The 19314-nt window shown below is 32.7% G+C and overlaps 1 protein-coding gene across 1 annotated transcript in view; it reads left to right on the top strand.

Annotated features, from left to right (window-relative positions):
- LOC118196753 (uncharacterized) overlaps positions 1-19314 on the top strand; it is a 135674-nt gene that overhangs the window by 106639 nt on the left and 9721 nt on the right. The window contains exons 7-9 of the mRNA XM_085809101.1: positions 1127-1154; positions 2959-2981; positions 5536-5623. Of these exons, the coding sequence (XP_085665227.1) occupies positions 1127-1154; positions 2959-2981; positions 5536-5618 (134 nt within the window). The 3' untranslated portion in view covers positions 5619-5623. The remainder of the gene's footprint in view (positions 1-1126; positions 1155-2958; positions 2982-5535; positions 5624-19314) is intronic.

The following is a 19314-nucleotide window of genomic DNA, read 5'->3' on the forward strand; positions in this document are numbered from 1 at the left end:
CTTTGGTTTGTATAGGGTGGCCCAGAAGTCACTTTACATTTTGAAAATTAAATAACTTTTTTTCTATTAATATATTTCTTTTTCTCTTTTAAGAATTAAAAAATATAATCCCTGGAAATTTTTGGCATGGATAAGTTTACAACAGAACAACGAGTGAAGATAATTGAATTTTACTTTGAAAATGGGCGGTCAATTGTTGCAACGCAAAGATATGCGCCATTTTAATGTTCGACATCCCCCTAGTAGGCCTGCAATAAGGAACTTAGTGACGCGTTTTCAAGGTTCAATTAGTGCAATCTTTAAAACCAGCAGACTTTCAGAAACGCGTAAATTATGCTGTCAGGTTTCAGAGAACTGCAAGAAATGACAATGAGTTTATTCACAAGTTGATCATGGGAGATGAAGCTCATTTCCATTTGAATGGACATGTGAATAAGCAAAAAATAAAAAAGAATTAATTAAATACAGTCATTTAAGAAAAAGTTATTTAATTTTCAAAATGTAAAGTGACTTCTGGGCCACCCTATATATCAGAAACTGTTTGATTACTTCTGATTAGGTAAAGTGAATTAGACTTGTCTTTCACACTTTCTCTGCAAATATAGATTACATTGATTGGGTAGTTCATGGAATAACACTTTTTTTTTTTTTTTTTAATGTATGTAAAGATAAATTTGGATATGAGTGTATTTATTAGTGGTTTATATTCACAGCAGCACATAATTTGTTCCTAATACAGAATGTATTAGCATTATAAACTGTTCTTTTAAAATAAGTCAAGTATGCAGCCATTAATCTTCTGTTTCACATGGACACCTATCAAAATACAATAGTAATAGGATAAAAAAAATTGCTCTTTTTGTTTTAAATGCTGATTTAATTTTCTTAACCAAATGAACTTATTCTCCAGATTCTGCTTGAAAATATAAATAAATTTTTATTAGAACTTCTCTGTTAATTATAATACAGGTTATTCATTTTTCCAGTGTTTTTTTTTTTTTTTAATTATATTTAGATTAACTGTGATTTTAGGTTATGCATTAACGTTTTTCTTGCATAACCCTAGTTAATCGAAAGTTGATTGTATTTTTTATTTCATTTTTCAAATACGTAATTCTATTTACAGGAGATTTGCCAAGAGCAGATGTGTCTTTGTAAGTAATTTTTACTTTAATTACTTGCTTTTAATTTTTACTTAATGTAGTCATGAAATAAATGTCATGATGTTGACCAGTTCTTTTCATAATCTCTGTTTTTGCTAGAAATTACCTTTATTTAAATAAACTGGAAAATTTTGTTGTTTGAAACTTTATCATAGTTTTATAATTCAACAGCCAAGATCAAAATATATTGAACTCACAAATTAAGTTAAATTTTTTTATGATTAAATGATTTTTAAAATTAAGCTTTATTTGACATCAAGTAGGAAGCTTATTGAATTTTAAGAGGATGATATTTAGGTCTTTCTTCAACAGAATTACTTTAACTCATAATTTTCTTTTCCATAAATGTATGTAACAGATATTTCACTTCATTTTTTGAAGAACGAAAATCAACACAGATTTGTGTCACTGAAGTTTCAATCAGTGATGGATGAGGAGGACTAATATCATTAATTATAACAGATATTTTAATATTTGATGAAGGCTTCAAGATAGTAATTCAAAGGTTAGAAAATGTATCAGTAAGTTAAATTATTATAATTTAAAAGTTAAGATTTTTTATGCATGTAGGTAATAGTTTATATTGAAGATACAGTCAAAAGTCGTTAATTCGGACTCGTCGGGACTTCAGCGATTCCGGATTATCGATTTCTCCGGATTATAGATCATCATTTTAAATCTGGTAAGATGGCATGCAGAAATTACAAAATTAAAAATATGAAAACGTAATTTATGAAATAAAGAACAATTATGATCTAAAGGGTATCAAAATTTACAAAAAGAAAAAGCTTAATATTTATTTGTTTACTTTATTAAACATTTCTTTCAATGTAAGTTGTTTCGTTTCATGTGATAATACTTTCTCTTTAATTCTATTAAACAGACATAATTTCTTGTTTAGTTACAAATTTCCGCTGTTCAAGTCCTATAATTGCTGTGTCGAGAATACCGACTAATTTCTCAATCGAGATTTTTTCGTTTTCAATAACCTCTGTTACTTTCTTCACTATCGGAAGCGAATTATAATGACGAGGAACTTGTTTTAAATCATATCAAGGACGGAGTACATCGAGATGAAATACTGAGTAGTAAGGAATTATAAGCCAAATAAAATAAAAATATCTGCCTTGAAGATAAGGATAGTGCTGACAGATCAACTTCCAATTCATTGCGCCCCCCCCCCCGCGCCGCGCAACGTGAAATTGATAAACAGATTTCGGATTCTATTTGATATAATCGAAAGTTAAAGCTTAATTTTATAAAATTGCTCTAACAGTCTGCAAAAAATAATAAGCCGGATCCAATTTGAAGATTAAGGAACAACGCAATCTGCAACAGTAACTGAATTAGATAATTTTAGCTTAGCTTATACCGTCTGTTATACATTAAACGCACATGCATAAAATTTTTATGCGCACACATCTTCGCAGCCGTAAAGGTCTTACGTGCACACGTAAACGCCTACGCGCAGAAAGTTTGTAGCTTTGAGGTCTGGATTATGGGTGTCCGAATTAGCGACTTTTGACTGTATTACTTTAATTTATACATTAGATCAAGAAAACTTTTTTTTATAGAATATTAAAATTTTGAAATAGTACACAACATTAAAAAAAGTTGCTACTCAGTTGATAACGAAATGGAAAAAAAAATGTACATAAATTTAAAGTAAATATAAAATATGATTTTCTAGGCTTTACTCTAAACTAAGATATTAGGCAAATAAAATGTTTTAAGCTTGTTTTTCAAATCTGTATTATAATATATTTTGCACAGCATTATTTTCTTTTCTTCCCAGGTTAGCTGTAAGACGTGACAGGAGTAAGTAATGTATTTTGTGTATATATCTATAAAATAATTGAATATATCTGTATTTTCATTTTAAGTAGAATTACTTTAATACTGGTATCAATTATATGCAAGTTTATTATATTTTGTTGGAAAATTAAAGGCTAACTTTTTCCTAGCATGAACATATGCATGTAATTTTCTGAATCGATTATTTCCTTCTTTATATGATTGTAATTCTTTGAAATTCACGTATATTCCCATTTAAGTATTAATTTAATCAAAAGTAAGATCCCCCCTTTTTTTTTGTTGTATTTTTGTTTTAAAATTTGGTATAATCAGGTATTTTGATAAATTAAACTGCAGATATAGGAGGAGTTTAATTATTACTATATGCAATAATTATACTGTTTAAATACTAAATAAATGACACAAATAATTACTATGTACATCAACTATGCAATTATCACTAATTATAATAGCCATGTCTAGCTGAGCGATTTTAGTTTAGGCCTTTATGTACTATACTAGTCACTGATGTGCCTGGAAACAAATAAGTAACAATATATCACTAAAAGTGATTAAATCATAAAATAATACTTTCAAGGAAATTCTGAAGAGAGCTGAAAGGCTGTCTTTCTCAGAATTGTTACAAAACAAAAAGAGAAAAATATATTAAAATTTATCCTTTAATGTAAGGAGGATCTTCTTTTCAAGTGTAATAATTATGGTTTGATGCGTTACATTGTTATTAAATGGAAATAATACAAAAAGTGTGGTAATAAATATGACATGATGACAAGACTTGGAAGTGCCACCTGGGTGACTGCAATTTAAAGAAAAGTAAGAATCTGAATTTCCTCCTTTTTATACATGTGCAGCTTTAGTCTGCACATCTTGGTGGCAACTTTTACTTTTTTATTGTCTTTGGAGCAGTATTCGGTAGTGGATTGTTGTAAATTAACTTATAACTGTGCATGAACTTGTGTGAATCTTAAGGATACACAGCACTAATCAACCACATATTTGCACTTAATGTGATAAACACGCTTCAGTAATGAAGTCTAGTCCAGTGGCAGTGATATGTTGAAACTATCTTGATAACCTCATCTTCATAGGGAATGAGAAATGGAACCCAAGTAAATATGTATTTTAAATAAAATTATCTGCCTATGTCTCAGTCAAAATTTGATTGGTTAGTTTAAATAAGGTAAAGGATGTTAGTGGGATCTGCAGAAGAGAGTTCTTCATGGAGGACTTTATAATGGAATTTAACCACTTGCACTACGACTAAACTTCACGGTTGCTGTGCCGTGCTCAACAATATAACAAGTAATAAAGAGTCTCATTTACGCTGCTCAGCATCTGCGAGTGCAATCCAGAGCTGTAACTCGAGAAATAAACAGCAGTCCAGAGCTGTAACTTGAGAAATAAACAATCTCGTTGTTAGGCGACTTGTGCACCATGTTATTTTCATTTTTTCGATAAATGCCTATCGACCTGGTGTTCACATCGCTCGCGGTTTGAGAAGCATCTCGACGTGCGTGGCACGTCTTTTTAGCGCAATTGGTTAAGCATGTAAGCAAAAATCATAGAAATGCCCATGCAATTAAGTTTGCCAGAACAACTTTGAACCCATTTCAAACTGTTAGTATTCAGTGGTTTTAACCACTTAGCCACAGGCAGGTTTCAACAAACTGTGATCCACCTTTTGAAAGCAAAGGGCAGATTTTTATTTAACGAGATTTGTGCATAACTCTACAGTAACCACTCTGGCTAGGAACTTGCATCACTTTGGACTGTGCAGTTTGCAAATTATGGCATGCTGGTATCTAATTCCTGCATGAAGGTGCAGAATAACTTGTGCCTAGAAATCCAGCTATTAGGTTACAAAAATATGCATTATCTGCTAAGATCCCAGATCTTGCATTAATAAACTGCTACCTTTTCATATCACTAAGTGATGTTTTCATGAAACAGGCCTGTATCAAAAAATGTAAGGTAAATAAGCAACTGTTAGACCTCTTTTGCTTTTAAACTAGGTGAGGTGTACAGAGATGTGATCTCAAATCTGCATGAATGTTGACAGATCATGCCTCTTTTCTCCAGTTACAGCTTATGTTTGTAAAAAAAAAAAAAATGTATTTCTCCTAAAATGTGTAGAACTTTTTGAGCAATCTAATAAATAAGTTAAAATTGATTTTTTTAATTGAGTTATTTTTTCAAACTGTATTTAGAAGTATTTCTCTAAGTATTTTTTAAGTAAATGAGATACTTGCATAGTTATTGCTTTTTATTCGCATCTTCTTACTTATTATGTTAGATATCTCCTGCATGTCTTTAAGAGTGAGATTGTATTGTAAAACTTTGTAACTTAAAATTTTCGCCTGTCTTGTGCCTGTATCAAAATAGAAATTTTAGCTTCAGTTTTCCACTAGAAGACTGGAAGTGTACAGAGTGATGCATGATCATTATTAGACCTCACTTATGCAGCTTTTGTCCCTCTTACTTTGGATTTTATTTCAGTCAAAAAGAGATGCGTAGGCATTAAATATACAAATGATTTTATAATTTTTTATCATTTTAGTTATAGCTACCATCTATATGAAAACGCACCTCTCCATTTACAACTTGGATGCTGTGTTGAGAAATTACATTTTTAGTCAGTAAAATCGGTGAGTATTTTCTAATGAAATGAATGAAGAATTTTTTCTTTAAATTTAATATTTAGCAATGCACCTAGAACACATTTCTGTCCACGTTGCTTAAGAAAATTCAGACACCACTTAGTGCCAAATCTTAGCATTGATGAAAAATCTAACTACATAGCTTAAACCCTAATGATCATCAAACATAAAGCATCATGAAAAGAATAACTATTTTATATATAATGTTTAAAGTATGGAATACCAAGGCTGTGTGCAGAAATAAATTTGTGTAATTCTCTGCTTTTTGTTGTAAGCAAAAACAGATCCCTGTGTACATGGCGAGGATATTCTCCCCATGTGCACAGTAATTTATTTTCACTCAAAAATGCATCAAAGATTTGCATGAATTCTGCATTATTTCTATTATCATTGCTCAACTCCTCGTGATATAAATACGCTACCACATAAAGTGCATTGGCTCTTATTTGGCAACTTACATCCACTTAGCAGAAAAGTACAGAAAATTCTATATTAAAATAGCTTAATTATATTATACTTGTAATGTTTATTATATTTGTAAGAAAAAAGTTCAGTCCAGAAATAAAATGACAGGTTTATGTATGAGTAGCATAAAAATCGTAACATTAGAAAAAAAACCTTTATCACCTTTATCTTGGATGGTATTTGGTGCCTGGCAGCTGTGAAGATCTGTTCACATTCAATACGTAGAGACCTCAGTCTAACTAAATGACCCACTGAATTCTAAACAAGCAGAACTAGCTGTTTCATACTTAAACTCCTGCTAGTCACGATCTAGTTCAGTTTGTGTTTGTGTGTATAAAATTTACTACATATGATTCCATTCAACATAATGTAACTTTCTCATTAGAATGTTGTTTTCTGCTTATTCATTGAAATGAAAATTAATTCTAAAAATAAACAGTGATACCAAATTGCATCAGAAAAATTGTTTCGGGACACTTGTTGCCATATTTGCTTTGTGGCGATCTAAAGGTGGTGTAATTACGCATTTAAAAGTTCATTCCAGAAATCTAGAAGGTAAATTAATAGTATTCAGTTTCTTATAGTTTTTTTTTTTTTTTTTTTTTTTTTTTTTTTTGTTTCATTGGCAAGGCAGAAAGAGAGGGTTCTGGCAAAGAAGGTTTCACTTCTTTCAGATCCACTTCAACTGATGAAGATATGTCCAGGGCTTAAAATTTTCTGAGTGGGTCGTAGCACCTCTAACTAGAATTTCTTTTCAGCCATTATTTTCTTTTCATTTTCAACTGGATTTGAGAGAAGCCACTTATCTTATCTTCAGCCAGTGCCAGCCAATGTAGTCCCTCCCACCATTTGGATTCTATTAATTTGTTGACAGAACATCCTATTGGATCAAGCATCTTATGTACAACACATAGCAAATTCCATCTCGTCACTGGAAGATCTCCTAATCCTATATTTGGAACGTGTTAATAATGAAGATCTTACTGTTTATCCCATAGTAGTCCTATTATTTTTAAATGCTCAGATTCATTATATACCCCTTTTATTTCTGTTTTCTGCCATCCTCTTAAATCAAAATGCACATTTGCCATGATCTAAGTTGCCTGTTGAATGAAAAAACTTCCATCTTCAGAATCTACTCAAGTCACACAACTGTCAACATAAAAGGAAGCTTTCATTGATACTTTTGAGAGGTGGCTGATACTGCTTCAGATGCGAGTCAGTCCCAGCCCCTAAAAGATAAGGACTGCAGTTTAGCCCAAATATCATACAGCAGTGGCAAAATTCTTTTGTCCCTGACTGTTGAGCATCCCTCCACCAAAGAAACCTTAGAAAATTTGTCATCTTGACCCACAGAAATTTGTAAAAAAGCTTTCCTTATATCTGAAATAATGCCTATCGTCTTCTCTCTAAATTTTTAAGCAGTATTGCTGGAAGCAACTCTAGAACATTTGACCTTTTTGCTAAGCAGTTATTTAGGAAGGAAAATGTTTTCTTTTCTTTCTTTAGGAAGGAAAATGTTTTCTTTCTTTCTTTAAATACCAGTGAAACCGATATCAAAGAATTTTCATTCAAAATTGGTCGATGTGTGTGGAAGCTAGTGTATTTTCCCCTCTGCTTTATTACTCGGCACTTCTTTGACCACTCTTGATTGTAACCAATCTTGGATCGTTGCATTATAGTCTTCATATTTTTCTTTCAATTTCTAATTTGCATTGTTTATCTTGACCATAACTATCAGCTGAGTAGTATCTATACTGCAACAAGACCAGATGACAAGTGGAAAACATTCACAGTGTAAAGACTTCCAGCATAGTCAAATTCCAATTAAAATTTCTATAGGTAGGGAGTCTCTTCCTACATCAGTAAGACTGATGCCTTTATCTAGTAATTCAATCATCCAGGGTCCACCCTGAGCACTAGAAATGTGCCCACAAATAACTTGCTGGTCAAAACTTAGATTTCACAAGAGTAATTCTTCTTTAAATTACTCACCAATACTTTATAGCAGTTATATTGCCTCCTTGAGGTAATACACTCCAACACAATATGTGTTAAATTTTCACATCGTTGAGCAATAACCCATATTTGTTTTGTGGTAGATTTATGAATATATGATCTCTGTGATCCCGTGTCAAATAAAGCTGTTACAGTTCTTCTTTTTCCATTTTCTTCAATGAGCACAAAGTTTATAGAAGACCTGTTTGGTTTTGGTTAGATGTTAAAATTTCATCAATGTGAGAAGTCTCTGAATTAATTTTCTTATCATTATTAGGCTATTCATGTCGTACAATAGTCCAGTGTTTCTTTTCACAAAATATACTTCGAGCATTTGCCTTACACGTTTTTGAACAATATCCGATTTTCAACCATACAAAATAGGCTTTTTTTCCTTTGAATATCCTTTTTTCTTCTCAAAATACATTTTTTTAACCTTTAAAACAGTCTTGAAAATAGGGTGTTTTGCCAAAAATACACAAGCAGGTTTCATAAATTCAGTACCTGATACTAGAAGATTTGCTGCTAAAACGGAAATTTCATCTTTTATGTACTTTTGATTTAATGCCAGCTTTGGATAAAGAAATTTGATCCTCACCTTCAACTTCTGCTTGAAGAAACAGTAGTAACTGGGATAGCTTATCACCATAAGTGTATTTTTCTTTATTGATCACAGGATTATGTAACCAAACCTATAATAAATTTTTTAGAATGCATGATTCCACCAATGGGAATAATGTGGCAGCATTCTTGTCAGTAGTTACGCCAATCGACCAAAGACCTCCGATGTGACTCCAATCATTCTTGTCAGTAGTTACGCCAATCGACCAAAGACCTCCGATGTGACTCCAATCTAACAGTTGCATGACTTTAATCTGTTTTCATGTTCACAGCATTTTTTATGACCAATGATAGCAGTTCACGGACGTAATACTCAATAAGTAGCTCTTTGCCACCAAACCTTGTTTTTAGGCTATTTTATCAAGACTTTAGTACAAATGCAAGATTAAGAAGAATTAATTAATTAAGATTAATCAAGATTAATGCAAGAACTGTATCTATTTCTTCTCACTATTCTTCAATGTTTCTCATATCCAACTCCAGAATCATCAGATTTGGCATCAATTAAAGTAGTACAAATTTTATCATCCAATTCAGCCAAATCTGCAGCAATTCGCTCTAAAGAAGAAAATTTAATTTCAATTTCCTCGTATTTTGAATCTGGTCCATTTAAGGATGCTATTAATGAATTGTAGCACTTCATGACCGTTGCTCTAACAGGTGTTCTGCTTTTAATATTTCCATATTAATTTTGAATCAATAAAGTCAATATTAGCAAATTCACTGACCTTTATCTTTAAACATCATGTCCATAAATCACCACATTGTTGAGAATGGATAGAATACGAATCTACTTTCTCCTTAGAATTTTATTGCGTGCTTATTCTTTGAAACCAAAATTAATTCTAAACATAAACAATGATGCCAAATTGCATCAAAATTATTTCGTTACACCTGTTGCAAGATTTGCTTTGTGGCTACCTAAAGAGGAGTAATAATTATGCGACAACGGTAATAAAAATAGAAAGTAACTCACCAATTTGACAACGCTGCTCTAATAAGCTTCTCCTCCCCAGCTAAATATCTTATAGCAGGGAATTATGTTAGTCATCACTTAGCCATGGCCATTTACAGATGAATTATAATTTGGAGCCCTAAATGAAGATAGCAAAGCCTTTAATTTTAACTGAAAATATTTTGTGTGTAATAACTTTTTAGGACTTCAAAGTGCTATTACTTTCATTTAATTTCATTCTGAGTTCATTTTATTTATTTAATATTAAAGCAAATAATAAAATAAACTTTAAGTATAATTGGCATGAAAATGATATGAAATTTGTAATCCAAGCTCTATGTTTGATATTTACTTAATGCTCTTTGATTTGTATCTGAGTACTATTTTTGAAAAGAATTGGACTGCAAACTGAGAGATAATAAATGATGATGATAATAAAGTATTGTGTGTAAACTATATTTTTTTTATTATATTTAAAAAGGAACTATAAAATATTTTTATTAGTTTCTCTTAATTCAATGAATTAGCTCTTCTAAGTTACTATTAAAACTGAATAAAAATAATGATGAGGATAATAAAGTATTGTTTGTAAACTATATTTTTTTATTATATTAAAAAAGGAACTATAAAATATTTTTATTAGTTTCTCTTAATTCATTGAATTAGCTCTTCTAAGTTACTATTAAAACTGAATAAAAATAAATAAGTAAATCAAAGACTGCCCTAGTTTCCTAGTTTCACTATAATGTTTTTTTACTCTCTATTGGGTATTTATTGTTTATCAATTGCTGTACGTGTATATCTTTTTTTAATCGGAACACTTTATTTATTTTTTTTTTTAATTAATGTTTGAAAATTTAATTTTGTGAAGATAGTCACCCTACATAGTTGTTGGAGCTGAGTGATTTATAAATCTCTCAACATTACGCTTTTTTCCACAAAGTAATTTGTTTAATTGTTCCTGTGAAAAATGTTTTTCACCAGATAATTTTTCTTTGTTCTGAATTCCCCTCACATTGTGTAATGACACTGCCATTTTACAGCTAAAACATTTTCCTAAAATCTTGTGTATCTTGAAGTGAAATCTTGCATTTATCACCAGTCCTTTTCCTCAACCATCCCTATCTTTTTAAGAACTTTTAACTTAAATTGCCAGCCTCTCTCTCTCTCTCTCTCTTTTTTTTTTTTTTAAATTTGACACATTGATTCTGATTATCTCTTTTGTGACTGGTCAGTTCCACCTGACTACTGGTTGTGGGAAGGAATAGATTTTCAACTTGGAAATCTTGGCTGCTTTATGTTGGTTTTTGTTCTGATTAACTCTAGGTCTTGATTCTTTATTTATAGAAGAGGATTTGGTAACATATTTTAGTATGTTGTTTCTTCATGGGAGACTTTCCAATGAAAATTGGCTCATATTTAGGTTACAGAGAAAGCTATGAAAACCAACCATACTGCCAGACCTGGGAACGAACACCCAGCTTTAAACACTCAGCCGTTGGTGGAGCCTTGGCATGCACTGAAATGATGATGCAGTCAAACAGTGTCATTACCAGCTAGTTTAACAGAGCTTTCACATCTGTACTGAGAGCAGGCAGTATTCTTGGAGGATCTCTGCAGTAGGGAGAGTAGCTGGAAGCATGACAGCATCTTGTCAGTCTTCCACTTAGAAACATGAACCCTTTATCTGGATTTTTAGAGTCGGAAAGTTTTATTGCAAGAAGGCTGTTAGAGTTAATTCCTCTCAGCTGCCTTTGCAGTATTTACTAATAATATCTTGACATCATCAGCAATCCTTAACTTTGGTATTCCATCCACAAAGCTTGCAACATACTGGTTAGGTTATCTGAATGCAAATAACCTAAAATTAGGTGCAAAGCACACAAGACCTATCTACGTAAATGAATGGTGCCTTCCTTGAGGACTTTCTAAGGGAAATTGGCTGATATTCTGGAGTGTACTGGAATGAAGTCCTGTCATGTTCAGTAAGGAATGAGAGTTTCTGCTTAGCTTGATTGATTGGAAAATGCTACTCACCCCTTATCATTTATGGAGCAGTAGGCAGTCATCACATTTGGTGTTATTGATTGATTTCTTAGGGTATTCAGTTGCTTTCGTTGATCCTTTGCAACACTTCAGAGGTTCAAATATCTGTAACATCCCATGACCTGTTCTTTTGTTTCTGCTATCAGAGATAAGCGTTCAGCAATGTAATACCAGTCTAAACACATCGGATGTCTTGGAAATTTCTATGTAGCTTCAAACTTTCTCTTGGTTTTACCGATCTCCATATTTCCTTAATCAGATACATATGGAAGATGTCAAAATGCTACTTATAGTCATTGTGTAATGTGGTGAAATTTCTGGGTACTTACAGGATATTTGGCAGGAGATTTTTTTCAGGTCACTGTTCAGTCTTTGTATTATTTCTTGTCTGCTGAGCATCTCCATCTTTTGCTATAAAGCAGGTATAAATAATACTACGCTGATGTTGAAATTAAAAGAATAATTGTAAAAGGGATGCTAACCGTATAAAGATTAAAATTTCAATAGCTGTTATTGCTTACAGTAGATATGTACTGAATAAAAAAAGCCTGCTGCTGTGTGTGTGTGTAGAATTGGCAAAGAAGATTAATGCAATCTTATCATAAAAGGATGTATATTCAATATGAACATGTATCTGCTAAATATCTAGTACTAACATCAGTTTCATCAGATTTTCGTTAGCATAGATAATTGCTTTTTTCTTCAATGTGTTGTGTTTATATATATGATTGATTTTCATCAGATTACCATATCAGTCTGGTTCACTGGTTGATTTTTTTTCTTTTTTTTTTTTAAATCTCAGAAAGGCTATTAATCTCAAAACAGCATTTTTCATTGAATCACTATAAACGGCTGTATCATTTTTCAGCTTGCTGCAACCAGATTTTATCGTCATGACCTATTTATTGTATTATGATATTTAAACAAATTAAATAATGAAAAATCTGCATCAGTGTATGTATTTTTCTCATATTGTGAAAAAATGATACCTAGAGCTATAAAATTTTGAATAACGTAATCCTCCACCCACAAATAGGCACCTGGAAGCCTTAATCTTAAATTTCAAATTTTCTTTATTACTTGTTTTATGCTTTTTAATTTTATGAATTTTTTATTCAAAAACTCAACGATTTCAAAGCGAGCAGTGGCATCATACTGAACAGAATTTTTTTTTTAATCTCTAGTGCATGAGACTCTGCATATTGGAAATTCTAAAGATATGCTGTTTTTAAATATTTTTAGCCCAAAGGGGCATTAACCCAAATGCTCTCGAAATATGTATGTAAATGAAAAAAAAAGTCCTTTGGATGTAATATAAAATCTGAAAGCTTTCAGATTTTTTTAATCTTTAAATTTATATATATATTTTTAGAGAACATAATATAGCTGTATACAGGTAACATGAGTGACTTATAAGCCTCTTAATGCACTCAGCAGAGTTAACTCAGGTAACTGAAATAAAATATTTCCACGCACACACCTAAATAAATTTGTGATTTTTTTTTTTTTTTTTTTTTTTTTTTTTTTTTTTTTTTTTTTTTTTTTAAATTTAACAGAATACATCCACTAGAGTTTGATTTAAAATAAAGAAAGAGATTTAGTTAAAATGAGGAATAAAAAAGCTGGCAGAAATAAGACCACTTTCTGAATTTTTATGAGTGCTTTAGGGTTTTGATATTTGAAACAGGTAAGGGAATTCAGTGTATCTTCTTAATGTAATAACTTACCAGCAGGGTTCATTTACTTTTCTCTATGTAATGTTATTCCTGATTTTCACTTACTCTGTGCCCACCAACCACTGTGCATTTCCTAACTTCATTTAAATATTGTCTTTTAGTCATGATTAATAACATTTGTCAGCTTTGAAATTTTAAATTTTGTTTTTAACCAAGATTTGGTGCAATGTGAAACTTGTTTCCTTTTTAAGATTTGTTTAGGTTGATCTTATTTGCATATTCTGTGTATGAATATCTGTGCAACAACTGAGTTTTTTTTTTTTTTTTTTTCATAACTATGCCACATTTAGTTGACATTAATAATTGCACTCAATGTAATTCTAACCAAGCTTTGTATCATTAACATTACTTTGGCAAGTATCCTTAAGGTGCCAATTAAGGGTTTATGTTTATTATGTCTCTTACATGCAAACATATGATGGCTCTGGACCAGTGTTTGCTAAATAAATGAATTGATTGGTATTATTTCTTTATCATCTTGATGCCATTCCTTTAATTGCTGCTGTTGGGTTTCATCTTAACCCTCTGAGTGGCACAGGATTTTAGATTTGTCATGAAGACCGGTATTTAAACAGCATTTATTAATTAAGTTTATATATTTACTTATTTTAGACTGTATTTTCATAAACTTACATTCATTAAGATTATATTTGCATTATTAAAGAAAGTGAGAAAGCAAAATGTCTTAAATTAGAAGCTAATATATGCCAAGTAGCAAAACTTCTGATGACCAGATGAAGCTGGTCATAATACTCAGAGGGCAAGCAATTTTTCTTATAAGTATATTTTTAACAGTCTGACATTACTTAGTTGTGTAACTGTGTTTAAATGAAACTTCTCTTCAACTATTATAATTCATAACATTTTGATAAAACTGCTTTCTGTCGTACATCTTTTTCAGGTGTATTCTTATTAATCATTTAAATATTGTTATAAAAATCTTTCTTTCAATCTCTTGTGTATCTGGCTAGTTATTTCTAAAAATACCATAAACCTAATCCCAAGAGAAACTTCAGAAACTTGAACCTATTCAGCAGGCCACTTAGAAAAGGTATATAAACCAGAAAAGTATATAACTGACATTTTAAGTTAGAATTACATGCATACACTCAGCTGTTGGCTGCTTTATGCAGTTTTATGATTGTGCCATTGCTTTACACTATTTTATCATCCTACTATTAGTTTGTTAAAATATTTTCTATGTACCATAAGCACTTTTGAAGCAGCTTGGCTTTTCCCACATTCTTATGATTAGAGGTATCGCCTTCTGTTTCTCCAGTATTGTTGTGTACATAGGTTCATAATTGATTGAAGGCACACGAAACCAATGATAGCTTGCTAAAATTTATTTTTACAATTCTAGAACTTTCCACAAAAATGCTTGTACAGCTTTTCTCAGTATGACAGAGCTTAATCAGTAGTTACCACTTTAAACTAAGAAGAACGTAAAACAGAATGCAATGCAAAGTGCATGTTAAGAATGGAGCTTGCGTAGAGTTCTAAGTCTGGACTAAACTGAGAAATGGTGTTGTCACTGGTCTTATATAGCTTTTCTCAGCAGAGAGGAAATTTCCAGCATTTTCACTTTCTCAAAATTACTGAAAGGCACGATTACAGTTACATACAAGGACCAGATATGGTTAGAGTTAAATATAAGGATGAATTAAGTTATACTGGAATCAGACCAAATTATTGCCATGTCTGGCAATATAGCCATTTACCTCAATGTTAAATAAACTTACTCTGTAATCTTATACTTTTGACAGAGTTTCACTCTCATCAGACTTTTCATGTTACATTGTATGCAATTCATAAAATTGACCTTATGCCAAGGACTGTGCATCCCAGGCAGTACAATCTGTTGACAGGAAGCCATACTTTCAATTAGAGAAAATGCACTACTAAAATAATTTTAATAAATAACATACAACAAATCAAATACTAAATCAATAAATAAAGAAATGAATTTACAAATTTATATACAAACAGAATTATTGTCTTAGTATGTTATTCACATTGTATAAACTGTGTGGTCTGTGTACTGTAGCCATAGTAAGGGGCTAGCCTGTACTGTAGATTAGTAGAAAGCTCTTACTGTTGAATCATATTTTTAACCACACTTTGTCACCTCTATTGAATTGACATTCTGTTGCTCTGGTGTTGCATCGGGTCACCAAGTTAGCTCGCTCTTGAGCAAAAATGGTGCATCACTTCAAACCATGCCTGAAGATCTTAAATATACTGCTCAGGCAATGAAGGCGGATCTGGAGGACAACCAAACAACAGATCACAAGGCAGACAAAGGTCACAACCGAAGAACATCTGGGACAGGGAACAGCGGGTAGTCTCATGAACAGCACTGTGGTAGACAGTAAGAACAGAGATAACGTCTGATTGCGGTCCTGTTACTTTCTGGAAACTATCAGCAAGAGGTTATTGAGGATATTTCGATTATACTTCTCTACCGTGCTGTCTGACTGTAAATGTAAAGGTGGTGTCTGGGTTTTGTCTGCACCGAGTAGCTTGCAGAGTTCTGAACAACTGAAATAACATTCCTGCCTTGATCAGGATGTAACTAAAGAGGCACTCCAAATCTGGAAATGAAATGCTGTATCATTACCTCTGCTACCATGACAGCCTCTTGGTCAGGTATGGGATATGCTTCAGGCCACTTTGTAAAGTAATCATTGACAATGGGGATGTATTTGTTGCCATCAGCAGTTCTTGGCAGAGGTCCCAGGATGACAAAGGCAATGCATTTGAAAGGCATTCCTATATTGTAATCTTAAAGCTTCCCTCAGCTGCGTTTCTTTGGTCCTTTCTGGCCCACACAAGCATTCATGATTTGTACCATTTTTGCATGTGAGCCCTTGCATTATTCCACTAGAAGCATTCTTGAGCTCTATGTAAAGTCTTTATTATTCTGATGTAGCCTCCAGTCAGACTGCTGTGTAGCTCTTTAAGTATGTACGGGATTTTATAAGTATCAGCTGCCATTTTGGGTGAGTCCTGGAGAGCCCAGAATTGCTTTGTTGTAGAATTACAGGTTGAAATGTCCTGCCAGGTAGGTTTCCTATTTAAAGACATCATTAAGACAAGGGTTTAATGTCACCATCTTCTAACTGGTCTTTTCTGACTTCCTCGTCACTGCATGAGTCTGGGTCAGAAGATGATGTTAAACTTGTAACTGGATGTGTGAACATGCTAACTAGCTTACATTTTACTTTGACATTGGAATAATATTGGCAGCTTTCTGGGCAGGGACTTCTAGACAAGACATCAGAGTTTTTGTGTGACGATCTTTTCCTAAGATGGATAGTGATGTCATGTTCCTAGAGTTGTTGCATCCATTTGGCTATGATTCTTGAAACTTAATAGCCAGGTCAACGATATATGATCTGTGGGAAGCAGAAATTTTCTGCCATGGAGGTAGTGATGGAAATGTTCTATGGCCTTTAACTGTGGCGAGCAATTTTTTTTTTTTTTTTTTTTTTTTTTTATGTAGTAATTCTTTGTTTTAGATAGATATTTGCTCTGGTATGCTATGACACATTTTTGGTAATTTATTTCTTGGAACAAAACAGCACCAACACTGGTATTGCTAGCAGTGGTCAAGAATAAATGGTTTGTGGAGCTGAAGATATGTCAGGATGGTTGCAGATGTTAATTCTTCCTTTAGTTTGTTAAGTGCGTCCTCACATGCTTTTGTCCAGAAAAACTTTTACCTGTTCTCTGTCAGCTTCTGAAGGGGGTCTTACAATGTAAGAAAAATTTTTCACAAATTTCCAATCCTAGGTGAAAAGCCCCCCCTCCCGGAAACTTCTCCACTTGTGGATATTTTGGGGGTATTTCTAATCCTATGCCTAATGCCTATACCTTTTTCTGGATCCATACACACCTTTAGGAGAGATGACATGTCCAAGGTAAGCCGCTTCCTGTCTGAACAATTTACATTTTCTAGGATTTAACTTTATATTGGCTTCCTTCAATTTCTGAAGCACTTTCCTGGTATTTTCTAAATGCTCTTCAAAACTTGTTCTAGTAATGGTGTTATCATCCAAATATATCAGAGAGGCTTTGTAGAAAAGACTGTCAACACAGTCTCCATGAGGCATTCGAATATGGCTGGCGCATCCTTATGGCATCACCTTGAACTGCCAAAGTGCTTGTTCGGTAGTAAATGCTATCTTTTCTCAGTTATCAGGGTGCATCTCTACCTGTCAACATCCATTCTTTAAATGAAGTGTCAAAAACCACTTGCTTCCAAAAAGAGTGTCCAGAATATAATCAGTTCTGAGAAAAGGGTAACTGTCTTTGTGACGTCATTCAACCAACAATAATCAATGCAAAATCTAATTGAATCATCTTTCTTTCTGATCACGGCATTGGAGAGGCCCAAAGACTTACTTAGGAGACTAAAATATTACTTTCTTTCTTGTCCTTTAGAAGTCTTTTTTTTACCTCTTCCTGTTTAGCAACTGATAGACATCTTGGATGTTTTTTTAAGTAGTGAATGATTCCTTGTATCAATTCTATGCCATGCCAGACTGGTTTGACCTATGTCTGAAGAAACATCTTACACATCTTGAATGGCACATTCTCCAGCATTCCTCTCTTCATCACTTAGTTCTGCATTCTGCGATAACTCTGATGTTAGGCTTTCCAAAGGCACAGATTCTAGACAGACTTTGAATGTTTTAACGATTCTTTGATCCATTGGCTAGGTTAAAGAAGTGATGTTCAGTGGAAGGAATAAAAACCTCTGCATTTAAATTTAGTATTGTGAAGGCTTCAGTACTGTGTCCTGCAACATTTTTAGATTTGTAAGAATATGGGTTTTACTGTTCTAAGTAATGTTTAACTTCTTTAATGGAAGAACTTTCAAACCAGTCATTAAAGAGGGCGTTTTTAACCAAGCTATTCTATTCTACTTCCACATAATGGGCAATTGCCCAAAATGTTTCTCTGTGATGGACAAGGCATTAAGAAAGCTAAATGAGCAGAGGCTCGCACTTGAAACTGTCATGTGCACAGAAAAGAAACAGTCACAGAAAGAAGAAAAGAGTTTATGCTTATAAACTTAGGACAGCTTTTTGTGACTTTGTGATCTAGGTTCATTGCCCCACCCATTTGCTTATAAAGCAGGCCCATCTTATCCACGTTGAAAACTTGTGGTGGAATGTAATCTCCTTATCTTTAATTAGTTTCTAAGTTGAGGTTTCAATTTTATTGCTGATTCTTTATTTGCAGAGCCATCTTCTCCCTAAAACTTTACACTGTACAAACTAATAAAAGAATCCTGATGTTCTTAAGCGAACCTTTGCTTGCATGAAGTCAGTTTTCTCTGAAGATTAGCAGTTTGTATTTAAAATGAAAGAAAATAAATCTAAAACTTAGTTTCAAATAGCAGCTGTTAAAGTTTTTCCTTCACCCCCTCCAATTAAGGAATTCTTGAAACTTAAGCCCCGTTCACATGCAACACTCCTTCACACAGCTGCCGTTAGCAAGAGGAGAAAAAGGAGATACGAAAGAGTTTTGACTTTAGGGCCCGTTCAGAAAACCACCATCTTCCTTCCCTTTACACCTAAGCTTCTGTGAAAATCATGTCTCCGAATTGGCCGATTTCTAATAATGTTTACACATTTTTAACGTTGTTTACTGTTGTTAATTTTGTAACGTGTACTTTCGCAACTGGTACCTGAACTTTCGTAATGGTTCAGGAAAAATATATACTTTTTAATTATTATTATTATTTTATATGTTATTTAGTTCACTTTTGGTGCTTGTCGCTATGGTTAAAAGATGGTCATGGATTTTTAAACTACTTCCCGATAAGATATAAAACTCAAACTTTGTAC

The sequence above is a fragment of the Stegodyphus dumicola genome, chromosome X2, assembly GCF_044657685.1.
Source record: "Stegodyphus dumicola isolate Sdum_Otavi_A_Nest chromosome X2, ASM4465768v1".
Taxonomy (NCBI): domain Eukaryota; kingdom Metazoa; phylum Arthropoda; class Arachnida; order Araneae; family Eresidae; genus Stegodyphus; species Stegodyphus dumicola.